A 26,814-nucleotide genomic window follows, 5' to 3' on the forward strand; every position below is an offset into this window, starting at 1 on the left:
CAGCCAGTCATGCATAATAAATCTTTGCATTCCTGACATCCTTTTCATAACCCATCCTCTATGAGGATGTTCGCTGCCAAGAATAGGAGGAAATAAGCTATTAGGAAAATGCTTGAAACGCCAAATCAGGATGCTTGAAAAAGAACCTACAGTGTCAACTTTTTTGGAAATTGTTCCCTCTCATCTAGAAGACATAATTTAAAGCAATGGGTACTATGCTCCATTTGAAAGAATTATTCAGTATTCTGTGAAATAAGTAATAGTTTGCTATAAGTAAATAGATTCTATCTTCAGCACAAATAATTGTTTGTGAATGTTGTTCTTTTCTCTTTGGCAGTTTTAAAATGCAAAATAAGAATCAATGTAGTATTTCCTACCAAAGTTCTGGTTTGGGATTTGGCTTTTGTGGTGAGAGTTTTAGTAGACAGTTTTTTTTACAAACTTGAAACCTGCCTTAGTTAACTTTTTGACTTTGATTAAGTAGTCTAATGGAATTACATTGTTAAGTTATGGCCTCTTATTCTTCTGAGAAAAGAAAGAAGCAGTAGTTTGCACCTGACCTTTCAGTTTTCCCTAAGGTATCACTGGACTTTCAAGTGACCTTTGAAATTCAGTTAGAGTCTGATGTACCCAGTTGCAAAAATTGAAAGTTAAAAAGGTTCTCTCTGAAGCAAATGTTAGGGAGGTTTTCAAAATGCCTCTCTTCCCCCAGACTATCTGTGACAGACTATCTTCTCTCAATAAGCTAGTTTGTGACCATTCTGTTTCTCACAATCTTAAGGTGAATTTGTGATATACATAAGGAAGTCCTCAATATGGCAAAAGAAGAGTGTTCTGCTCTCCATTATGACCCACTCTTCAAGAAGAGTAGGGAATAGGTTCTGTAATGTTCAAGAGGCCTTCTTCCCTTTTGAATAAAGTACAATTTAAAGTTTAATTCTTTGAGGGACCCCCAATAACTGAATATCCACTTGTCTCATCTAGTTTCTTCCTGGTTGGGTTTACCTTCATGTGTCCTTGTGTGTCAGAAACACAGCATACTAGGGCTTCTAAGGAGCAAAAGTCAGGAACAGGAGGGGAACAGATTATCCAAAATGGCTAGAATTCTTGTTCATTACTGCAAATATTACTGTTGTAACTCACAGTTCAATCCTTCTCAGCAAACTGATGGTTTCAAGCATCTTCTGTTAATCAAATGTAAAAAACGGAAGACTATAGAAAACGCATTCGTCCCATATTTATAAAGAAAAATAGTTCACTGTAAAATGATTTTGTTACTCTCGAATTGGGGGTTAGTTACTTTTTTGTTTTGTTTTTTTTCAGTAATTGTGACTGCTTCTTGCTGATGTAGGCTAATGTAGAGTTCTTTTAACTGCTAATACGTTAGAGTTTTGTTTGAGGTACTTCTTGACATGTTTGCATGACATAACAATTGCAGTTAATTCATACCTCTCCAATAATCTCATTTCAAACTGAATCGTTGCCAAATGTTCTTGAGAAAGGCCTAGGGAAAAAATGATCAATTTGAAAAATTGTTCCCTTATGTACGGGAAAACGAGTAGATAAATGGGAATGTTAACAGAATATACTTTAAAAATATGATATGTAAGTTATTAGGCATTGAGATTTCATTTCTATTAAATATAGGGAACAAATTATTTCTGCTTAAATGCTCTCTTAGGAGTGTCGGTTTTGTTTGCTAGGGTGAGTGGTCATTAGGTGTTAATAGGGCTAAGCTCACCAATAACGGTATAGCTGTAAAATATGGTTGTACTGCGGAATGCACTATTACCTGCTGCCACTGGGGAGCTTCTGGTGGGGCTGGAGCTGCTCCAGCCTCTGTAGCTGTAGCGGGAAGAAGGACAGAGCAGAAAATGCTGGCTTTGGTTGAGCTGGCCCCAAAGAAGCAGAGTACAGAGGTATATGAGCAAGCTCCCTGCAGCCTCCAGCTCTTGGAGTCCCTGTAGTGCTTAGGCTCCAGGCAGCAGGCTGCTTCTGTTTCTGCTTTTCTTGTCCCAGTAACAAGTAGGGATGATTTCTGGGTTATGGGAATAAGGGGGCTCCTCAGTATGGTGGTGGTGGGCCATGGATTGAAGAGGAAGAATAGTCTGAGCTCCTCAAACTATTGCCCAGTTTCTCTTCTCCCGTTCACCTCCGGAATCATTGAGCATGATGTCTGCAACTGCTCTCTGGTGTTTTTCATCCAGTTCTGTTCTTGACTATTTCCAATCTGGTGTCCATCATCTATCTGCCTGGGAAATAACTGTAATGGTCTGTACCTGGTCAAATCTGTAGGCCTATACTTCATCCTTATCCTACTTGACCTCTTGGTGACTTTTGACACCACTGACCACTCCCAGCTTCTTGAAATTTTGCACTTCACTGGCTTTTGGAACTCTTTTGTCCTCTCATGGTTCTTCTATCTCTCTGATCATTCTTTTACTGACTCATTAGGTGGGTCATCCTCCTCCCCCTACCCCTTTCTATGGGTTGCCCTCCAGACTTTGTCCTTTGTGCCCCCTCCACTTCTCTCTTTACACCCTCTCTCTAGGTGCTCTTATCCACAAGCACGGTTTTAACTACCAACTTTATGCTGATGACTCACCAATCTGCCTCTCTACTGATGAGCTATTTTCTTTAATCCAGTCTAGTATGTTGGCCTGTCTTTCTGACATCTCTTTGTAAATGTCCAATCATTATCTTCAGCTCAGCATGGCCAGAACTGTGCTCTTGACCTATCCCCCCAAGTTCTCCTCACATCCCCCTTTGGATGGAAAATACCACCAAGGTTGCAGTAGCCAAGTCTTGAAATGATGAGGTTGCGGAAGAGAGTTTTGGCTGTGTGGACAAAGAGCCAAGGCCAGACTTTAAAATATGTTGTGTAAGAAAAAGCTGTAAGATTTAGCAATGGCCTGAATATGTGGGTCCAGTGAGAGGGTCGAATCAAAGATGATACCCACAGTTGCAGGCCTGGGTGACTGGGAGAATGATGGTGGTGTGCACAGTGATGGAGAGGGGTGGGCTCCTTTTCCTACGCCTTTCCTCCACATCTCTACTTCCAGTTGAAGAAATTACAATCCATGTAACTAACTAAGCTGGGCCAGTTCTTCAGCAGGTTCATTTCCAAAGTTCTTCACCCTATTGTCTGTTTGTGCCGTTAGATTGAAAGCCCTTCAGGGCAGGAATTGGCTCTTTTCTGTGTTTGTACAGAACAGTGGGGGTTGGGGCCTTTGGCAATACCATAACATTAATATTTAATAATAACGAGCCTGGAGTGGAACCTGTTGAAGGCAAAGGGATTTTTACCTGATTAAGGAGTTGGGAACAGGCCCTTCTCTTGTAGGTTAAAAAGGTGGGACTAGCCAGTGCCTGAAGCCAACTTCATTGGACAGTGAACAGCAAATCCACCATCTGAAATGTAAAATTCATTTCATGAGGACATCTTTCCCAAACCTACAATTTATCTAAATCTAGATAATTATACATTTATAATGGACCAATTTAAACACTGTATCAGGCAGATCATGTTTGCTCTCTCTCTCTCACACGCACACTCATATATACACACACACAAGCGCGCACACACATATGTATATATAAAAACCTAAAGTTGACCATGAAACACTTTTGTGGGCCTCTATTGCAAGCAGAAACAGAAGTAATGCAACCAAATTACTATTAAAACATTTGGTCTAAAGAGTGCCAGTGAGTATAAAAGAAACTATATTGGTCTATTAATTATTTGTTGGTTTTTTTTATTTTAGGATGAACGTGAGGCCAGAGAGAATGTGAAGAGAGAACAGGATGAAGCTTACCGCATTTCACTAGAAGCTGACAGAGCAAAGGTGTGTGCATAGCGAAGAATATCCCCTGCTGTGTTGGGAAGTAATTTCATGAATGCCAGGATATGCATGTCCTCACAATGGATGAAATTCACCTAGTTTTGGAGGACCACACCACTTCAGCCCCATGTAGGGTTCTGCTTCCCTACACACCAAGGAAAACTCCTTACCAGCCACACAGGCCAGCATACAAAGCCACATCGTGGGCAAGCCAAGAGAGAGGCCACAGATTTATATTTACACAGATCCAGTGGCCCCAGTAGCCCACACAACTGACATGTAGGGTCTGTGGTAACAATTTCAACCAAGAGACTGGAATAGTGGCCATGGGGGCTGTGAGGCAGGCCTGAACTAGGTTTAGGGGTGGGGGGTCACCTTGCCTTGCCATCTGTTCTGCATTCCCCCCTCACAGAGCATGAATACTCAGAGTGAGTTTCACCTCGTGTGACTAGGAATTCTTCATGGGTAGTTGCTTCTGCTTAGCACAGTAGTTTATGTAGCTGAAGTTTGGAAATTCTCAGAATCTGTGTTGCTCATTAAGCACATGTTTTATGTGGTGCACTGATGAGGACGTACACAGTGTTCAGATGACTGTTTTCATTATTATGCTTTATATGTGGAATATTGAGGGCTGGGGGGTTCACGTGTCTTTATCATATCATTTAAATATGGCACATGCACATACTGGCCAAAAAGCTTGACCTGTGTAACAATGCTCCCTTTGGCCTTATGACTAGGATCCACTGCAGGGTTAATTTAATATGTGATATGCTCTCTGTCAAGGAGCCTCTATCCTGTCCTCGCAGGGAGATGACTTGATCTAAGAGGTCTTTTCCATCTATAACCACTGGATCTATATACAAAGATACTGATTTTGAATGAAAACATGTGTAGTTATTTGCAAATTTTGTAGTATTCTATTGTTCCTTTATGTTCCTATTCTTGCTCCAGAATTAAGGGGCTTGTGTTCTCCCCATCTGCATGCAGAGGGGAGCATGCACCCACCAAAGAGCAGGAGGGGAGGATACCACCTTTGTGGCATACTTCCCATTCAGCCCCAATCTTTCAGAAGCTCCTCCCAGTCTGAGGCTGTATTAATTTGCACTGTTTCCCCTTCTGTTTGTGGAACCCGGTGTGACAGCTGCAGTCTGCCCCTTGTCTCTGGCAGGTCTGCACAAACCACTCCTACCCCAGCAGAAAAAGAAACATTTGTGGAGTTTCCTCTCCTTCATGTGGGTAATGCAGTTTTTTTGCACAGGGCTATGGGCTGTGCTGCTTAGCTATCTGTTGAATGTAAATGTGATTGTTTCTTTCTCTTTAATAGAGGGAAGCACAAGAGAGAGAACAAGCAGAGCAGTTTCGTTTGGAGCAGATTCGAAAAGAACAGGAGGAAGAACGTGAGGTGGGACACTTTGCCTTTTGAGGCAATTTCTAGAGTTTGTGTTGGTGGGATACCTGGCAACCATCACTCAGAGCTGACTAAGATTTTTTTGTGTGGGCATTCAATACCTATGACATACTTTAATCTAACATGGATAACATTTATAGATCGTTTTACTTTATTGGGTAAAACATGATTTTATGGCTTTTCCACTAACTATTCTGTCTCATATTATCTGCTGGTCTTCCACTATCCTTAGGCAAGTCTGAAGCGCTCTCTGCCTCAGTTTCCTTGTTTGTTACATGGATAACCTACTTCACCAGGGTCTCATGAGGTCTAACGCCTCATCTTTGATAAAGTGGGGGTTTGTATGCATTCAGGTCTATTAGCACTTTGATCACTGCACTAAATAATCATCACACCCCTAGTGGATGGGAGATTAATATTAGTGCCCTCATTTTACACAGGAGGGGTATTGACTGAGTCTGAGAAATTAAGTGACTTGACAACAGAGTCATAGGAGTGTAGGACTGGAAGGGACTTCAGTAGGTCACCTACTCCAGTCCCCTGCACTCAAGGCAGGACTAAGCAATAACTAGACTATCCCTGACAGGTTTGTCCAACCTGTTCTTAAAAAGCTCCAGTGACGGAGATTCCACAACCTCCGTAGGCAATTTGTCCCAGTGCCTAACTACCCTCGCAGGAAGTTTTTCCTAATCTTCAATTTAAACCTCCCTTGCTGCAGTTTAAGTGATAGAGGGTGTCAGCATTAGAGCTGGGATTAGAATGCAAGAGTGCCGTACTCTCAATCTTTGCGTTATGAACTGGGCCATTCTACTGAGCGAGACCAAGACAGTCCATTGGTTGACTGGCAGGACCAGTTTAGCTTCATGCAGCTGGGAGGAAGCTTATGATAGTTTTGGCTGTACCCACTGCAGACCAAATTACATCATTCTATACATATTGGGCCACAGTACCCCCCCCCCCCAATTTAGAGGGATCTTTGGCAGTTGGTTTCATGGATCCAAGGGCCAACTATGAGTAGCTGCAAGGAAGACAATGATTAATGTGAGCTTTAGGAAAAATCACAGTGACAGTCTCTCAGCCCGAGTGATCAGTTAACATCGGTTCATATAATAAATATTTTATACACCTATATTTTATTATTTTATATGGAAAAGAACATACTTTTTAAATTATAAAACATGAGATTAGCATTAACATTTTGAGTTACTTAAATTAGGGGTCCTGTGTCTGAAGCTCCAAACATTGTCTTTGCAGATACCAGTTTTTAAAACACAGTATCTCAGTTGCTTTTCATTTTATGGATTGATTTCTTTACTTTTGTTTTCAAATATCTTGGAGCCTAGTTAGCACTATGAACAAATGGTTTGCATAATTTAATTTGGGGAATGAAGCAGTTTTTTAATTTTAAGATAAAAGTAACCAAAAGCCCACAAAAATCCCAATTATTTTCTTTGTACTAGTAATACAGTTTTTAAATGGTCAATCAAATTTATCCTGAAACTTCTTTTAAAGAAAAGAAACCTTTAGTCTCTGACTGAGACCTTAAATGCCAAAGTCTATCCCCCCAAAACCAAGGTATCAATGAAAATTCAAAAACCCTGTCACAATAATGATGCAAACTCTCCATTGTGATTAAACATATTGGCTGCAGGGTAAACTAACGAGGTTAAACATTGGAAAAATTAGGAGATAAAAAGAGCAAAGCAAGATGAGTGAATTTAACTCTTTAGAATGTTTCTCAAAGTACACTGTTAATGAGAAATATACAAGTGTTAAGCCACAAAGCCACAATTTTGTTTACAAATCCGAGTCAATGAAGTATGGCACTAGTTCTTGCTGAACCAATAACTAATCTCTTGTTACACCCGTTCAGGTACAAGGGCTACAAAAGATGGCAAATCAACCCTGTAAGAGGCATTGATGTGTACCTGAGCACAGCCCCAAACTGGCCCCTCTCCAGGAAGCATCTCATGGGAACAATTTGTTAATTTGTGAGATATGAGCCATCATACATGTGTGCTCCATTCCCTTAGTCTGAGTGGATGGATAAACCACTCCCTGTGGAAACTACTGTTCCCCAAATGCAACTGTGGTGTGAAGAATTTGAAAGTACAGGTGTCCAGCAGAGATTCTGCAGGATCTAATCCAGGATGCCCAACTTTCCTGCTGCATATGGTCAGACTCAGCCATGTAATTTTTTGTCAGACTGTGCCACAAGTGTCCTGTTTAACAGTTCCCCAGTAAAAGCTTGTTTTGGGGGTTCTATGGGGTTTCACAACTAGTCCATTGTCCTAATCTGTTTTGTCCAAAGTGTGATCTCCCAGTACAGTATATTCCCGCTTGCTAAAACAGTCAGAGTGTCATGTGTATGAAGTTCTGCACACAGCAGTAATTTTTTCTTCTTCTTTATCTCCAGGCAAATGTATAACATAGTGATTAAACAAAGGGATAGTGCACATCCACTTCTCCCCCCCCCCCCAAAAAAAACAAACAAAAAACTGTACATGAGACTATCAGTCCTTAGAGGAGTTCTGGTGAAATAAACAGAATCATAGCTCAGCTAGCTATGTCATCAACCGTTGCGTTGTTGTTAAAACAGCTATCATGTAGTACCCAAAATAAAACTGCAGGTCAGTGGGTGATGAAATGCTCCCTATGTTTATCCATTCTCCGAGGGGTGAGATGGGGCTAAGTCAGTTAATGATTGAAAAGGGCTTTGAGATCCTTGGATGAGACTTTCAAATTAAAAGTGCTATAGATGTGCAAACTTAAAGGGTGAAATCCTGGCCCCATTGAAAACGATGGGCATTTTGCCATTGATTTCAGTGGGGCCTAGAATTTCACCCATCATTAATAAGAGCCTTATTAATAATAAGCATTGATATATCTGCATCCTCGTGGGGTGTGTTTGTTTGCTAATGCTATATAAATATATAAACCAACATACTTTCCCCTCTTTTTCTATTCATTAATATAATTTTCTTGATCTGACTCTTTTCTTTTTGCAGACATTTGAAATCTGGCATTATGTTTTTATTTCATTTTCCAGATGATTAAAGTCTGTGGAACTGGTGAAATCCTGTTTAAATTGCATCCTTTCCTTTCTTTTTCTTTGTTGTTGTTTTTTGTTTTCTCCCCTGAAGTGGCTTTTTAAATGTATATTTGGTGACATTTCAGTACTATGTTCTTTTCTGATATATGGAAACATTGCATTATACAACTGCAAAAAAATAAAGTAGGTAACCAACATAATTTTTTATTCTCGAAGATAAACTTGACAAGCAAATTGTGTCAACAATTCACCTTGCACACATCTTTCTGACCAAGATAAATCATCTAAGAACCTGAAATATTTAAGTGCTTCCAGAACTTTTAAACCATGTTATATTGTGAATAGTTCATTTAGTCAGAACTACAGTATTAAGTGTTTTGCATAAGATGCTCCACCTTTTCTCTACACTGTACTGTCGGATTTGCTGTCCTCTTACCTCCTGTTGCTACCAAAAGTCAACAATGGGAGTTAAGGTAAGAGACCATTAGAGGGACACTAGAGGAGTCTTGCAGAAAATAGGAATATGAGAATTCTGTTGTGAATAATTAACAAGTTGCATTCTGTAAAGTTATTAGCAATTGAACTCACGTAATTGAACTCACGTAAACTAGTACTGTAGCAGTAACAGCAATAAGACTGTTGAGAAATTGCCTTGCTTATCTTCTAATTCATGTAATTAGTGTGTTTTCTTTCTCTCTTTAAAAGTAATTGTGAACACATAGAAACAATAATTCCTGTCCGCTGCATTGTGCTTACTGCCCTGGCCTTTTGGAAACTGTTTTCTCACGTAAAAGCAGAAAAACCAGTCCACGATTAAAACTATACCTGAGCTTCCTTGTTTTAATACAAACTGTAATAATGAAAAGAATAAGATCTGTTTGCTCAGCCAAACAAAAGAGATTTTAACAATGCTGTTTACTGACACTCCCTATGTTCAAGTGTACGGATTACCTATATTCCGTTGTTCTGTAACAGTGTTTGCTTACATAAGGGGCTTTATGTTCAGTTCCATATATTTGAAATCTGGCTATTGATCTATTCACAGACTGAACATCCTTTTTTATCAACAAAATTCAGCTTGCTTATTCAGATCCAAGCGTTGCTAATGTTATCCAGCTCATAATTGTTTTCTAACTTGGTTCACTGGGGTGGAATATCCATTGTATATTGTCATTTTATGTTGAAGCCTTGGAGACTGGTTACTTTGGGGAGCTAGGTATTCTTTGCACAAAGAAAAGAGCTCTAATGAGCTACTGTTGTTTATTTTTCTGTAATATAATTGATTGAGTTCAGTAAATAATGTAGCATCTGTTGTTATACTATGTGAGGAAATGTCAAAACAGAAAGAAAGTAAGCAGGTGGTTGAGGAAGGAGAGAAAGGAAATAGAATCTATTTAATTATATTATTTAAAATATAATCTCATAGCAGACACATAAAAATTAACTTGAGCCACAAGAACATTAAAAAACTCTTTTGGATTCACACAGAAAATGCCTGGGATTGCAAAAGCCCATATGAAGCTCTATGTATAATCATTTATATTGAGATATAATGTTTCCCAGTGTCTGCATGTAAGAAGCAGATTGTTTAAATGATCTTGTACCCTTGCATCTGCCCCATTCTGTCCTTTTCATGTAATTTGTTTCTCCCTCTAAATGACTATGGGGGAGATTTTCAAAGACACAAATAGCAATTGAGTGCCTCACTCCCATGGAAAATCAATGGGAACTAGGCACTTTAACTGACTTTGAAAAATCTTTCTCTTTTGTGCCTTTTTTCATATCACCCCAATTGTTGTTAAGATTTTTACCAACAGGTGCCTGAATGTAGGCTCCTTTAGAACATCAGGCCAAACTAATTTAGCAGGCATCTTCTTTTGAAAATCCTGGCCACAGAATTCATGTTATACTAGCTCCTGGAAGCCCTGGTTAGGATCGTGGCCGAGAACAAATTCACAGGTAGCTATAATTCCTGCCCCAAAGAGCTACCATCTAAGGAGACAAGCAACATACAGAGCGTGAATAAGAAGACAATCAAATATATATATGTTTTAGATACATGTTTACATTCGCTTACTTTTATAAGAACATAAGAACGGCCATACTGGGTCAGACAAAAGGTCCATCTAGCCCAATATCCTGTCTTCCAACAGTGGCCAATGCCAGGTGCCCCAAAGGGAATGAACACAACAGGTAATCATCAGGTGATCCATCCCCTGTCGCCCATTCCCAGATTCTGGCAAACAGAGGCTAGGGACACCATCCCTGTCCATCCTGGCTAATCACCATTGATGGACCTATCCTCCATGAATTTATCTAGTTCTTTTTTGAACCCTGTTATAGTTTTGGCCTTCACAACATCCTCTGGCAAGGAATTCCACAGGTTGACTGTGCGTTGTGTGAAAAAATACTTCCTTTTGTTTGTTTTAAACCTGCTGCCTATTAATTTCATTTAAGTTCTTGTGTTATGAAAAAGAGTAAATAACACTTCTTTATTTACTTTCTCCACACTGGTCATGATTTTATAGACCTCTATCATATTCCCCCTCCCCCCTTAGTTTTCTTATTTCCAAGCTGAAAAGTCACAGTCTTATTAATCTGTCCTCATATGGCAGATGCGCCATACTCCTAATCATTTTTGTTGCCTTTTTCTGAACCTTTTCCAATTCTGGTATATGTTTTTTGGGATGGGGTGACCACATCTGCATGCAGTATTCAAGATGTGGGCATACCATGGATTTATATAGAGGCAATATGATATCTTCTGTCTTATTACCTATCCCTTTCTTAATGATGCCCAACATTCTGTTCGCTTTTTTGACTGTCGCTGCACATTGAGTGGATGTTTTCAGAGAACTAACCATAATGACTCCAAAATCATTCTTGAGTGGTTAAAAACTAATTTAGACCCCATAATTTTATATGTATAGTGGGATTATGTTTTCCAATGTGCATTACTTTGCATTTATCAACACTGAATTTCATCTGCCATTTTGTTGCCCAGTCACTCAGTTTTGAGAGATACTTTTGTAGCTCTTCATAGTCTGCCTGGGACTTAACTATCTTGAGTAGTTTTGTATCATCTGCAAATTTTGCCACCTCACTGTTTACTCATTTTTCCAGATCATTTATGAATATGTGGAATAGGACTTGGACCCAGTACCGACCGCTGGGGGACACCACTGTTTACCTCTCTCCATTCTGAAAACTGACCATTTATTCCTACCCTTTGTTTCCTATCTTTCAACCAGTTACCAGTCCATGAGAGGACCTTCCCTCTTATCCCATGACTGCTTACTTTGCTTAATAGCCTTTGGTGAAGGACCTTGTCAAAGGCTTTCTGAAAATCTAAATACACTATATCCACTGGATTTCCCCCTGTCCACATGCTTCTTGACCCCCTCAAAGAATTCTAGTAGATTGGTGAGCCATGATTTCCCTTGACAAAAACCATGTTGACTATTCCCCAACAAATTATGTTTATCTATGTGTCTGACAATTTTGTTCTTTACTATAGTTTCAACCAGTTTGCCTGGTACTGAAGGCCTGTAATTGGCGGGGTCACCTCTGGTGCCCTTTTTAAAAATTGGACTCACATTAGCTATCCTCCTGTCATTTGGTACAGAATAATTTAAATGATAGGCTACGGACTACAGTTAGTAGTTCTGCAATTTCACATCTGAGTTCTTCAGAACTCTTGGGTGAATACTATCTGGTCCTGGTGACTTATTAGGGTTAGTTTATCAATTTGTTCCAAAACCTCCTCTAATGACACCTCAATCTGGGACAGTTCCTCAGATTTGTCACCTAAACAGAATGGCTGAGGTTTGGGAATCTTCCCTCACCGTGAAGACCAATACGAAGAATTCATTGAGTTTCTCCGCAATGGTCTTATCGTCCTTGAGTGTTCCTTTAGCATCTCGATCGTCCAGTGGCTCCACTGGGTGTTTAGCAGGCTTCCTGCTTCTGATGTACAAAAAAAATTTTGCTATTACTTTTTATTATTTATATTCACATAAATAAAGACTTTCCCACTCTGCCCTCAGCCGAGCCATTAAATATTGGCTGATTTCTTGTAGCTGTTGCAGCAAAAATGAATCCTGGTGCTTGGAGCCGTTTCTCTGTGGATAGCATTTTTCCTTTCCTCCTTTAATCTCTCCTTAAAATCAACTTTTTTGCCTTGCCTTTTTCTCTGCTGATCCTCCTATGACTATGGCTGTTCCCACTTTCGTGCCTCGTATACGCTAAATAACCTGTATGCCTTAAATATATAGAAGAAATATCCCAATCAGAGCATTTTAGTTACAAGTATTTTTAGTAAATCTAGCAGGTAGGGGGTTTGTTTTCATTGTGAATTGCTGTCAGGGGGAGGAAGAGATTCCTTAGTTTCAAATGGTCAGTTATTTTGCCAAGAGGAGTACAGATTGATAATAAAAAGTATTTACAAAAATAAATGTATTTAATGCCTTTAATTTGTACTCTTTAAGAAAGCAGTTGAGCACTTGACAGTTATTCCCTCAATCAAAAATGTTGATGCTTTTTTGCCAAACAATTAAATTCCTATCTCCATCATGCAGTAAACTGTAGGTTTAATTATGTGTTATAAAGGAAGGGTTTATTTTAATTAATTGTCTGGTGGGCTGTTATTAAGAAATGCACAAAAATGGTTTTGTCATTGAGACAAAAAGCACAGCTAAAGTTCTGGAGCCCTGTGATTCCTCTCGGAGTTCTAGCATGAAAAATGGAAAAACTCCCATGCCTAAGTAGTTAAATTGAAGCTAAATGGTCCTTTTTCTTTCCTCAGGCTATCAGGCTATCTCTAGAGCAGTCTTTGCCTCCAGAGCCAAAAAAAGAGAGCACTGAGTCAGTCAGCAAACTGCGTATCCGAACACCCAGCGGAGAGTTCTTTGAGCGGCGTTTCCTGGCCAGCAGTAAGCTGCAGGTTGTCTTTGATTTTGTAGCTTCCAAGGGATACCCTTGGGAAGAGTTCAAGCTGCTGGGCACCTTTCCAAGGAGAGATGTAAGTAAACATACCTTCTGTGAATAAATTCTCCTTATTCCTAGTTGTATGTATCAAGATGGCATGTATGTTACAGCATGAAAGATGAAGGTTGGCTTGGTATGTTGTAATATGGTCAAGCTCCATGACACAAAGCAAGTCAGGAGCTAACATGAGAGCCCTAGGACAGAGGTTCTCAAACTGTTGTCCGTGGACCACCAGTGGTCCACGAGCTTCATTCAGGTGGTCCGTGGATAGTTCTCTCAAAGGTGCGCGCCTGGGCGGCCGCACACGAGAGAATGAAGGCTACCCACCTACTTAGTGGAGACGCGCAGGCCTGGTGCCTGGACCGTGGAGAAGACGTATGTGTAAGGTGAGGTGGTGACCTTGGGGGGAATGGGAGTAGGTGGGAGGGGGCAGTGGGGAAAAAAGAGGGCGTGGGGGGAATTTGGGATGTGCAGGGCTGCAGCAGCCAGAGAAAGAGGTGACTTTCCCCAGCTCCAGAGCTGCGTCTGCCAGGGAGAGACGGTCCTCCTTCCCAGCCTCGGCTCTGTAGCTGCTGTGGTGGGGGAGAGACCCCCTCCTTCCAGCCCCAGCCTGGGGGCTGCTGTGGCAGGGGAGAGAAATTATTATTAAGGGTTTTTTTATATAGCGCTTTTATCCAACTATTACAATAGTTAACTAATGGTACAAACATTTGGAAAGATTATTAAGTGGTCTGCCAAGACCCACAGCAATTTTCAAGTGGTCCGTGGACAAAAAAAATTTGAGAACCACTGCCCTAGGGCATGTTGTTATATAAAAAGCTACATCAGAAAATCCAGACTTTCAGTGGCAGAGGGGGAAAAAATTCTAAAGCAAAAAATGTAAAGGGTCAAATTCAGTGAGGACTGGACACACACATCCAAAAACAGAGTTTGACCCAAAAACTTTATTCCCTGTTTTAAAAGAAAGTAGAACCCCTCTTGCTTAGCATAATACTCCCAAAGTTCATTTGGTGAGCATCATTTCATTTTCTCTCCTGGACATGAAGTTCTGTTGTTCAGATTGGTGTTCTGATCTTCCTGTTGATGTCCATTTTGCTTGATGTAATTTGTGACATGAGTAGAAAGGGCTCTGTCAAACCATAAATGAGTTATCGGGTACTTTAGCACACTTAACCCTGATAAACTATTCATCTATCCCTTATGTAATCCATAAAATCAAGTAAATAACCACTTTTAATTCTTACCTAAAACTTCTTTTGAAGTGTATACAAAAAATAATGACGTCCTATCGGGTGTGAATGACCATCATTATAGGCTGTGCTAACTCCCTGATCCTCAAGTTTGCTAATTTATCTGTGGTTAAACCTGCCATGGATTCTGGTCACTAGAGCTTTTCTTATACTAGATTTCTTTGAAGATACTCTTTTTGGTGGTGTTGTTATCTGCTGAATTATAACTTAGATTTTGTTTATAGCATAGTTGTTACTACTAAAATAAAAGGCAATGGGCCCAATCTGTGTGTCCAGCTGAGTTGTGATCAGTGCAAAACCTGACGTCGGGAAAGGGTGCAAAGACAGCAGTACAAGTTAAGTCAGTCACTGAGCGGTGGGGCTTGGCAGCATACCAGCCACACACCCCATATGCTGTGGTGGTGGGGAGTTTAGCTCTGTAACCTGGAGATTGCGCATGCCGGAGAAATCCTCAGATGGCTGGTTAAGCTGGCTTTATGTCCTTTTTGCACCATAAGAGCCCACTATGTGGGACGCTTTGCTCGGTCCACCCTTGTCTCCTCCTCCGCAGGAAGTTCACTCAGGATAGGACTCAACTCAGAGTGTTTGCAGTGCCATTTTGTAACAGCCATCTGTTGCTTCAGGATTAGTATCTAGTTTGTAAAAGTCATCTTAAATTACAACCCGCCCAAAAAGCTCTAGAAATATTTGTACTTAACAAACATATCCTCTTGAGAGCAGGCTTGATTTGTGATGATTGTGACATAACTGTGAATGGGATTGTAGATATCTGATGGCTTGTCTTGAGCCATGTCTCAAAGGCAGAAAAACTGATTTCTAATCACAGAATCTGTCCAAAGAGGCAGTTAAGAGATGTTGAAAAAGACACAGATGCACTTTTATTTTGAAGGTATTTATAACTGTTGGAGAGGAGAAACAGATTTGAAGTGGGAGGCGGAGAAATGCCTTCCAATCCCATAAATCTCAGCATCAACCCTACACATGTTAGGAAGCCAGCAAACCACAACCAGTGCACAAACTATCAATGTAATATCAATTCCATAATGGAATGCACCCAAGAATACCATTCAAACACCCTGAAATCAATGGGGAGAAAGAATGTTAAGGGGCAAACCAGTTAGAGGACTTGGCAGTGTTCAGATCCTTCCCCTCCACTTCTTCTCAAGAAGCCAGGCAGTGAGCTAAATCCTGCTCCCCTTTCCCATCAGGCCCCACTACAGTATGAGCTCCAAGGAAGCAAGGATTTAATTACGTGACACACAGACTAGCCTCCCACCACACCCCACAAAAACCCACCACAATGGCATCTTCAATATGAGACTCCCTAGCGCTTCAGAACAGCAGCCTCATTAAATGGAGAAAAGTACTCTTTCCAGTATGGACAATGTTAAGCAGTTTACCTAGCCCCAGGTAATGGCTTTTAAATACAAAGTAGGGATCCTGTTAGCTTAGCAGTGCTCTCATTAGAAGAGTATAGACATCAGTGACCGTATTGTACCTTTCAAAATAAGGATAAAATTGATAGATCTCTTTGGATTTTTCAGGATGAAAAGTGCTACATAAAGTAAGAGAGGAGGAGGATAGATAAAGGACCTGGGAATCAGGAAACTTGGCTTCTATTCCCATTCTGCTACTGATTCAGTTGTGTGACCTTTGGCAAGTCACTTAACTTCTCTCTGCCTCAGTTTTCTTTCTATTAAATGGAAATACTGATATATACTCACCTTCATAAAGCACTTTAAGATCTTCAGATGGAAAGCATTACATAAACCTTAAGCCCAAGATTTGCAAAACAGGGTGCCTTCATTTAGGCTCCTAAATCATTTAGGCAACTAAATAAATAGCCTAATTTTCAAAGTTGCTGAGCACCTGTGGCAACCTTTGGAATCAGTGAGTCAGCTTTAGGCTTTAGATACTATGGTGAGAGTTGCTATATAAGGATCAAGATGAAGAAAAGTTGGAAAAATTTAGCCAAAGAATTTATTATTATTTCACATTGGTAGTGGATTAATGAGTGATCATCTGAAAACTAAGTACGTTGATGAGTTAGGATCTTGGGTAAAACCCACGTAAGTAAAAACATGTTAAGTAAAAAGAGTAAAGCGAATGAAGCAATGAATATAAGGCCTTATCTACGCTGCCATTTTATAGCGCTGCAACTTTCTCACTCAAGGGGTGTGAAAAAACACACCCCTGAGCGCTGCGAGTTTCACCGCTTTAAAGTGGCGGTGTAGACAGTGGGGGTGGGTTTTTTATAGTGCTGCTGGTGCCACGACTACACAGCCATGTTAAAGCGCTTTAACGTTGCTAGTGAAGACATGCCCTAAGTAAATTCAAGAGGTGGCTAGATTTGTGTGCCAAAAGAATGGTAGAGGAGATTAAATGGCAGTAGGAAGGTTGGTTTAAAATAAACTTAAAGGAAGCAGACATGTTAGGTTGGATGGCCTTTTGCTGTTTTTATTAGTAAATAAACTGATTTATATCAGTCTCATGTGTAACGATGTATGGTAAAAATATTTCAGATTATGACTTTAGAAGAGCGACCTAATTCCAATATTGAAGGCATTTGGGTATTGTAAATAATAAACTCCAGGGTATCCTGTACACAGTAGGAGGGCATGCAATGCTGAGTTACAGGATACACTCCTAAAATCGTGCATGTATATTGGATCAGCCTCTAACTCCTTGCTATGTAATACATTTCTTGTCAAGTTGTAGTTTGCATATAGGGCTGTGATTCTGAAGGACCTGTTTTGTGTGGGGGCATGGGGCTGGGAGTGAGAGGCAGCAGGAGGGGGTAAAATTCTCCACCTTTTAATGTGAAAGTGTTGTACATCTGAACACTAGTAAAACACAACAACATTATTTATGAAGTTGGATAGGTATGAACTGTACAGGGCACAGACCATTCACCGTGGTGTGAAATTTTGCCTAGGACCAGATATTAGACAATTAATTGTATTAAATTATTACATTGTACCTTTAGTCAGTCCGAATTAATGACCTCCAAAATAAAGCACTTGCTATTTAAGTAATTGCTGTCATGATAGAAAGTAGATAAACAATTGGGGACAAGCAACCATCACTAATTCGACTGCTTTCCCTATCCTTTGACACACAAGGTGGCTATCCGGTTTGCCTATCCCTCTGGCTTGTTCTGATCTGGCCATTAATGCCATAGAAAATGGGAGCAGGTTTTCATGGTACTTTGAAACTATACCCTTAGTGTCCCCACTTGGAAAAAGGAATTAATGACACTGACCTGCTTTGTAAAGCGCTTTGAGATGTACTGATGAAAAGCGTGGTGCTGGCAGCGGCATTATTTATACTGGTGGAAGGATGAACGAGGTTTTCACTTGGGACATTTTTTTTAATGTAAATTTTCAAAAAAAGCCCTTTTAATCCTTATCTCTTACAACCCTGTACCATGAATTTCAAATTGGATCTGCTTTGAAATATACGGGGTGTGAGTTGTATCATGAGCTGAAGTTTAAGTAGCTCTGTATGCTTTGGGTATCCATCCCAACAGGGTACCTCAAGCTATGGGTATATAGTGTTCTCAGTAGTGACCCCTATAACTATTACGTTGTCAATGCCTCTAAGCCTGAGCCTAGCCATGTTTAAAATGCAAATTCTGGAGTCACTGGCATTTAGCCTACTGGCTATATGGTTTTCCCTGTCACAATACACTAGATAGCGAGTGCATGGTCATAGTATATTTGCTCCCTAAATTTGGGGAATGCTATTTTTCTCTTAATCTGAACCATGTAAAGTGCACCCATATGTGTGTCACAAGTGGATGCAATGACGACGATACACTATATGCTAAACCAAAATATCTTTTATTGCATTTGAGAAGGAAAATGTATTAATTGTTTCCCTATGATACAGTATCCATAAGTCATAGACTTCAGAGACTTGGTTGCATGAAAATGTGTGATCAAACATGAGTGTAATTTCTGGCACTTGTGTATGTACAATTTGCTGCTTTGTTTAGAGAGTAGGTGTATGTGAATCTTCATTCAATAAGTGAATTCATTTTCTGTTAATGCTTCAGTTCATATTTGTGTGGTTAATTAGGTTACTTCTTGGAGCTTAGCTTTCAGACATGTTCCCCTTTCATACTAAAAAGAAGCACTCTAATTTTAGTATAAATGAAAGCATTTCACTTTATTTTTCTATCATCTTAATACACTTTGGGAATCCTAATTCACCTTGGGAATTTGCTGCCCAAGAGGGGATGGAGTCATACAAACAGGAAACGTCCCATTTCTTGTATTCATTTTACTATTGTTCTCAAAATAACAAAGAATATTCACCAATGCAGCTGAAACAATACTCTAGCCGAGTCTGAAGTAGCATGTGTGGAATCCTATTAATCGCTAATTAACTTTACTCCATCTAAGCATGTAATCCCATTTTTAGTGGAACCAAAGTGAAGAAGAGCAATCTCAAAATGTCTCCCATGTTACAGGTCTTCCAACTTACTTAAAACAGAACAAAAACAAGCCTTTTGCTCTTTACACTGTATTGTTCCTGTATTTAAATACTGTGCACAGTTAGTCCCCTGTGACACTTTCTGGTACATGGACAGTGTGTCTACCCTTATCGCAGCTTTTTGGGGGATATCAAAATGATTTTATCAAAACACTTTATTTTGATACGGTCAAAGCGCTTCATTTCGACTTCATTATTTCAGCTTTTTATAAAGTATAATAAAAGTTGAAACAATAAAGATGAAATGCAGGACTTTGACCTTGTCAAAATAAAGCTCTTTGACAATTTTTCATTGAAAATGTTGACAAAATCGATACATTCCTGTGACACGTTTTGATTTTGTGTCAGCATTTTCTGAAAGAAAACTGTTCATTCAGAAAATTTTCAACCAGCTGTACAAAATACTCTTTTTAACGCCCTCAGTTCAGATGCCCCAACAGAATGTTGTTGAAATATTTCCACATCTCCAGTAAATAAAAATTCATTAGTTCTATATTCCTGTTGTTTACACAGATATGCTTGGCTAACTTAAAGTCGGAATCATAACCTACTGTAAATACAAACTTCTACATGAGTAAATACACAGATTAACCTTCTCTAGACACTACTTGTTGTTTAAAAACAGCAGTAACATTCCAACGCACTTAAGCACGTGCAGCGGCTTGTTACTGGGACTTCCTCATTGACTATGCTGTCCATCCGCTGACACGAAGTGAATACTAACCACCTTTTTCCTTCAGTACTGCAGCCATAGCAAATTGGATGCCAAGCCCAATGCTATATTTCACACCAGTGAATCTGGCTGCTTAGTGGATTCCTGACTAATACCTTTGAAGAAGCTTGTTTTTTCTGGCCACGTAAGTGGTTGGTGTAGAAATATCTGTATTGTAAATACAAGCTTAGCCTGATGATTACTATACGACGTGTACTGTGAATATAGTTCTGTGCAGCTTTTTCATGACATGCATGTGCAAAGGCTGTGTGTATATAAACAGACCTTTTTAAAGGAGGGGGATGCCCTTTTGATATTTGATGTGAAATGTGCTTGTTGGCTTTCGCGCGGTCTACATGTTACGTTTTTATGGTTCCTTCCAAAAATCCCTTTACCTACCACTGAAATGCACCCACCTCTTGCATGTTAACACAGCAGCTATTTAACAACACTGCAAAAAGCAGAGCTAGCCCTAGAAACATGAGTCTGCTCTTTCAGCAATACTCACTTAGCTTTTGGCCTTTCCATGAGCCTTCTTCCAGCTTGAAGGCCCTCCCAGGTACCCTCAGCGATAGTCCACCAAGTGTACCAGCTACAAAATCCATCCAGCGCCCAGTGGAGAAGTCTGCAGTCTGCAGAAGTCTTCCTGAGGCCTTTGTACATCTTACAGAGCAAGCCTTTCTTGACATGTTAGATCAGAAAGTGAAGGATGCCATATCCAATGGATACTACAGGGGACAGTTTAAGTAAACAGAATGCAATTAGCCAGATTGAAATTTGGCCAGAATATCAGAATTAACAGCCTGTCCTTGCAAAAGTATTATGGCATCTTTAATGACTAACCAGAAAGTTCCTGACCTTGGTTTTTCATGGTATTTGAAAGACACCAACCTCCAGCAATACAGCACCCCATAGCACCAGGCAGGGGCATTGGTAAAGCTTTGTACATTCTGTGCTTACAAGTTTCCTTTGGAAATCAAAATTAAATCCTGCAGGTTTTTTCTGCCCTCAATTTCCACTTTAAGTGTACACCAGTGTAAACCATTTATTTTAGAGAGTCTTTTGCAGACAGTGTACTGGAGACTTAAGCTCTTTATTTACTGTATCTGGAAGCCTTAGTAAGCTAAGACTTCTACAGTATTTCACATTTATTTATTTGAGCCAGAGCTTAGGATCAGGTGGCAGTTAAGTCACTTAAGGTTACTCAAATGCATCTAAAATGTTGCTTAATAATTGAGAACCAGTTTGCTCTGTTTAGAGTGTTAAGATTGTTTAAATCCTTTTAATTAGCCAATTCCAACAGCAGTTTGAAAAAATGGGGAGGGGGGAAATCTGTTTCTCCTAAAAGCTAAAATAAATTGAATCTAACCCACACTGTACAGTGCATCCAGTCAAGACAGGTGCTGATCAGGATTTCAGTAGGTGTAGGGCCAGGCTGTTCTTGATCATTGCATAGGTGTATAAGGTAGGGGAGGGATCACCACCCTCCCTATGTACCTTATGTCCCCTCCAAGGGCCAGGCATGAGCACAATCCCTGGGCTCCCCCAAGAGCAATGTCCTGCAGTACCTGTTGTGGTGGAAGCCATCCCAAAGGAGGCAGGGCCATATCTATCCCTGCACCAGTCAGTATTTCTAGCCAGAAACATAGAGGCAAGCACATAACCTCCTCCTATGGGATGGTATAACCTGCACCTCTCCCGTGAGCTGGGTGCTCCAGAAGAGTTTGTATGGCACTGTCAGTTCCAGAGCTACTGCTGCCTTCCAGGAATAGTCTAGCTATTAGCTCATTAGACAGTGTGCAATCCTCAAAAAGACCTAGGTCCAGGAACAGCTTTAGGATTTAGCTTCCTTTCTCCTCCCTTCACCTTGGTGGAACACAGGGAAAAAATGAGCAGGGTGCAGAAAAGAAATGCTCTCAGCCATACGTGGAAGGACTTGTACTATATTGTGCTCATATCCAGTAGCATACTGGTACTGAGCAGCACTGTAGAAGCTTCAGTGAGGACTGCCTGCCTGCTCAGCTGGTTACAGAGCTTCTGCAGCACCTTTGGCTGTTTTAATGGAGACAGGGGATTCAGAGTGTAAAAAGTTGACGTGTCACCTCAAATCATATGTTACTTCACTGAGATGATGCTCATTTCACTAGATAATAGCTAGGATTGGAATTCTTCACTGCACTACTAAATTACAGTGTGCTTGCTACTGTCACTGGAGATCATGCTCTAGTATCAAGGGGCTAAGCCATTAAAATGAAACAATCAAGACATAAAGAAACCTAACAAATAGGTTTGGGCCCAGTATTTGATCTATCTTAAAGTTATCTGATGAGACACAGTTTCTGGATTTCAAATATATTTTTAAATTCATGTTACTCCACTGCTGAATTTTATAAGCTATGTTTGTAAATAAACCTTGGACTAATTCTGTAGTCCTAGTTAACTAACAAATTGTTCACAGACCTGTGCTAATATAATTGATGGTCCTGGAGCATGAATAAGTCATTAAAATAAACCTCAAAAGTTGTCTTCATTTTAAGCTCTAGGACATAAATCAATGTTTTCCAAGGACAAAATCAGCTAGAGAAATAAATGTTTTTCTCAAGTTTTAAGAGGCTCCTACAACTCTTTCATTTTATTGCATGGTTAACGGCACATTTCCTCTTTGTCATGATTTCTGCAAGTGGAGAAAAAATTTAATTTGACCCAAGTAATCTCTTCAGTAGGTTTTAATCATTCATATTTCTTGTTATGTAAAATAGGAACTATTGTTTGTTTTTTTAAAAAATAACACACAGTTTAAATGTTAAAAACTTTGCATTCTCCCGCATGAAACTTCAGATTGTGTAGAACAAGAGTTCTCAACCTTTTTCTTTCTGAGCCCCTCCTTCCCCCCTTCCAACCACCCCAAACGGGTGATAAAAACTCCATGCCCCGCTTGGTTTTCTGCATATAAAAACCCTGGGCCAGCGTTCAGGTACAGCAAGCAGGGCAAAAAGAACAGGAGGACTTGTGGCACCTTAGAGACAAACAAATTTATCTGAGCATAAGCTTTCGTGAGCTACAGCTCACTTCATCGGATGCATGCAGTGGAATTCAGTACCTCACAAAAGCTTATGCTCAAATAAATTTGTTCGTCTCTAAGGTGCCGCAAGTTCTCCTGTTCTTTTTGCGAATACAGACTAACACGGCTGCAACTCTGAAACCTGTCATCAAACAGGGCAATTGTCCATGGCTCCATGCCATAGGGTGCCTGACGAAGCTAAGTTGCTCAGCTTCTGCTTCAGCCCTGTGTGGCAGGGCTCAGGGCAAACAAGCAAGAATACTTCTACTGTCTACAGGGTAAAATATTCTGCCCAAATGCACCATTCCCTGCCCTCTTATCCCGCAGCACGCTATTTTATAAGATATTTGCTTCAGGAGAGACCCAAGTACGTTATCTGATTGCAGGGGGAAGTATACTGTAGTGAAACTGGGGAACTCTGCTTTAGGTTATAGCATGATCCAGGCTAAACTGGCCCTTTCTAAACTTACGTCGATATTCAAACTGGGGATGTAATTTCCAGCTCAGGTAGACGTACATGCACTAGCTATAATTGAGCTAACATGCTAACAGATGCCTAGCTGTGGCAGCAAGATGGGCTAGCCGCTCGAGTGCATACCTAAGGACCTGGGCAGGACTGTGCTCAGGGTGGCTAGCCAGTCCCACCACCTGTGCCACGGTGGCTGCGCTGCTATTTTTAGCAAGCTAGCTTGATCAGAGCTGCATGCATACGTCTACCCAAGCTGGAAATTACACCTCTAGCTCGAATGTAGACATACCTTAAGACACTTTTTATTTTTCAACTTGTGGTTCATGCTTAACATTCATTCTATCCATTTTTGCACACAGGAAAAAAATGTTGTATCAAAATACCAATAAAGAGCCTTGGTAACATTAAGACATTAAAAATGCATTGTCTGGTTACTAGAACATGAAATGATCTCCTGCTGTTTTGGTAACTGGATAAGTAAATACATCAAACTAAATTGCAAACGCAATCCTGTGTACGTTATTTATTTTGTCAGTCATGTTTTTATATAGTGCTCATCACTATCCTGCCTGAGACCTTCATCCTTTGAACTTTTATTAAAAACCCTTTTGGATTTTTGTCCTATACAATCATAATTAAATGCATATAAATCCCATTTCTGACCAGTACTTTCTCACCAATCTACATCTAATAGTCTATGTGGAAACACTATATTTTGCTTAGAGTGTCGTCTTGTGGCGCTCATGTAGTGCTTGTGAGTCTTGATTGGATGGTCATCGGGTTTGTTTAGCTCCTGGTGGAAACTTCTGTGACACCAGGGAGTTCTCTCTCTCTCTTTCCCCTCCCCGCTCCTGAAAGGAAATGTTGTTGCTGAGAATTCAGATTTGGTCAAAATAAAAGTATTGGAGCAGTGCAGAGATGGGATTCAGCATTGAGAGAGGGATGGTATAGCACACACTGAGCTTCAACATCCCCTGGTGGCTGATGTGGAGCAACATTCCTGTCTTTCTAATGACCGCCTGCCTTTCTAATTGCTGGGGGGGTGGGGAGGGATGCTGGCTGCTGCCAATGAGGAGGAGAGGTAATGAGATTATGTGAAGAAAAGGTTGGGGAACAACCTGTTTTTCATTCCCTTGGCTCCTCCTTCAGAAGGATGGGTGAAATCCTTAAAACCCTGTATAGACCAGCTCTCATTTTAGTCATGGTCTTAAGGGGGTCCAACAAGATAAGGGAAGTTTTATGACCTGCTTTCCTTCCCACACAAAAAAGGCAGTAATTAAAATTCACTGGGGGTCTAATGTAACCTGTAAAAGCAAGGAAATATTATTTATTACATTATTATCCAAAATTATCCTTCCCCTAAAGATCTTATAATCTAAGAAAACCAATAGATACAACATGCAAGCAAATTAGTCAAGATGGTGATTGGTCACATCTTGAAAGCTCCTTTGTATGTTTGTTTTGTTTATTATAGGTGTGGCTGGTAGCACCACCTAATGCAAAGGTTGTCCAACCTGTTTTCAAATGCTTATAACTTTACTAATCTTTCAATTGCTCAAACTGAAATTTCCCAGGCCGGGTGTCTGCCTCAGGCTGAAATTTTTGGAAATTTTCAGCCAAATGGTTCAACCCTTGCCAGGAACAAGGCTAAGGAAAATACATTGTTTTGCACACACTAGAAATTTCTGGTGACCTTTTCTTTGAAAAACTCTAGTGCCTACATGTTGTGAACTTGAGATTTGGCAGGGGGATAGCCTTTGTATACATTTCTTTTGATGCCCCTGCAAAAATCTGCCCAAATTTGGCCAAGTTATAAGCCTTTGAAAAATTGCAGTTTACATGTGCTCAGTAGAGATTTGTTTGAACTATAGTACGATTCCAAGATTGTCACTCTGTCCGTGTGTCACCCTGAAGCCTAGAAAGTCTAATGAGTCAATGTGAAGCAATAGAAACAGCTAAAAGCATGGCTGAGACCACTTTTTCTTCAGAATATCACTAAGTTCAATCATCATTAGGATTTGCAGTCTGTCACTGTCCAATTTTTAACCTTAGCCTTTTGACTTCACACCCATGAGGTGTACAGATACAGTTAGGCATGTATCTATGCCATGCAAAGAGTCCTAGACCATTGTGATATCAGAGGTAACTGAACAAATCACCACCCTTACTCTACAGCTGATTTACATGCATCAGTTTCATTAGGTGTGAGGGAAACTGTACAGATGAGATTACTTGGCCCCAGCTGTTTTATTATTAAATCCCCTGAAGGTTCCATCTGCACTGTGCATGCTCCATCCTGGGAAGAGCAGGACTTTCCCTGCAGTTGCTGCTGTGGGCGGCACAGGTCCAAGCACCTGACCCATGTCTACACTACTGGCTAAATCGGCACTGCGTGTCGATTTTGCAGGTCTCTTGAAGACACGCTAAGTCGACGGGAGAGCGCTCTCCCATCAATGTCTGTACTCTACCTCCCTGAGAGACAGAAGCTATGTTGACAGGAGAGCACGTAACTGAACTAGCATAACTTAAATTGATTTACAGCGTCAGTGTAGACCAGCTCTGAGAGCAGTCTTTCCTCTGCTCTCAATGACATCCCTGGCAGCGTAGAGGAGGAAGCTGCCCAATTCTAATGCAGAGGGGACAAAGGCTGGACCTGCTTGGGGGATTAGATTGGGAAAAGGAGTATGGGGAGGGGAAGGAAGACTGGGACTGGAGGTTGCCAGGTTGCGGAGAGGGAAGCTAGGACTGGCAGTTGGGTTGGGCAGGAAACTGGGACTGCCTCTGCAGGAGGACTGGGACTGAGAGGCTGGGTAAGCCTGTGACTGGCAGGACAAGGAGACTGGGGGTTGGAGGGAAACTGGCTGGGAAAGGAGACTGGGAGCTAGGGGTGGAAATGGGGGAAGCAGAAGCCAGTAGTTGAGAGAAAGATGGAAATCAGATGAGGAGCTGTGGGGGAGAATTGGGACTGACTGGATAAAGAGACTGGGACAAGGAGCTGCGGAGGGGAGGTGGGAGAGATACTGAGTGAGGTGCCCAAGGAGAGAAAGTGGGACGTGAAGCCAGTGGAGATGGGAAATTAGGGTTCTGGGGTGACTGGAGACCAGTCTCCTGGGGAGTGGAGACCCAAAACAGATGAGGAGCTTTGTAGAACTGGGACTGGCTGGGCAAGGGCACCAGTGACAAAGAGCTGATGGGGACTGGGAGTGGGATGGAGAATCCCAAGATATGAGATTAGGATTTGCTGAACAAGGAGATTGGGAATGACTGGGACAAGGAGCCAGCTGTGGGGGAGAGACTGGATTGGGACCGGGACTTTGAGGGGATGAGGCAGAAAGGGTCATACTTGGGAACAATGGGCAGAAGTCTGCCCACTAGAGCACATTCCTCTCCAGAGCATAGAGTAGAACCCAAATTTCCTGAGTGTCTCTATTCCTCTGCTGCCAGCAATGAAACCCACTGGCAAAGTGTCCCATTCACCTCTAATGCTGGCCCACATAAAGAATGATAACCTACTGCTGCTATCAGTTACTCTGTTAG

The 26,814-nt window shown here is 40.8% G+C and overlaps 1 protein-coding gene across 1 annotated transcript in view; it reads left to right on the plus strand.

Annotated features, from left to right (window-relative positions):
* Window positions 1-26,814, plus strand: part of FAF1 (Fas associated factor 1) — a 305,800-nt gene that overhangs the window by 268,090 nt on the left and 10,896 nt on the right. The window contains exons 16-18 of the mRNA XM_084638066.1: window positions 3,765-3,845; window positions 5,167-5,244; window positions 13,107-13,322. Coding sequence (XP_084494192.1) covers window positions 3,765-3,845; window positions 5,167-5,244; window positions 13,107-13,322 — 375 coding nt within the window. The remainder of the gene's footprint in view (window positions 1-3,764; window positions 3,846-5,166; window positions 5,245-13,106; window positions 13,323-26,814) is intronic.

Source organism: Lepidochelys olivacea (assembly GCF_965140295.1).
Source record: "Lepidochelys olivacea isolate rLepOli2 genome assembly, chromosome: 8".
In the NCBI taxonomy this organism is placed as follows: domain Eukaryota; kingdom Metazoa; phylum Chordata; order Testudines; family Cheloniidae; genus Lepidochelys; species Lepidochelys olivacea.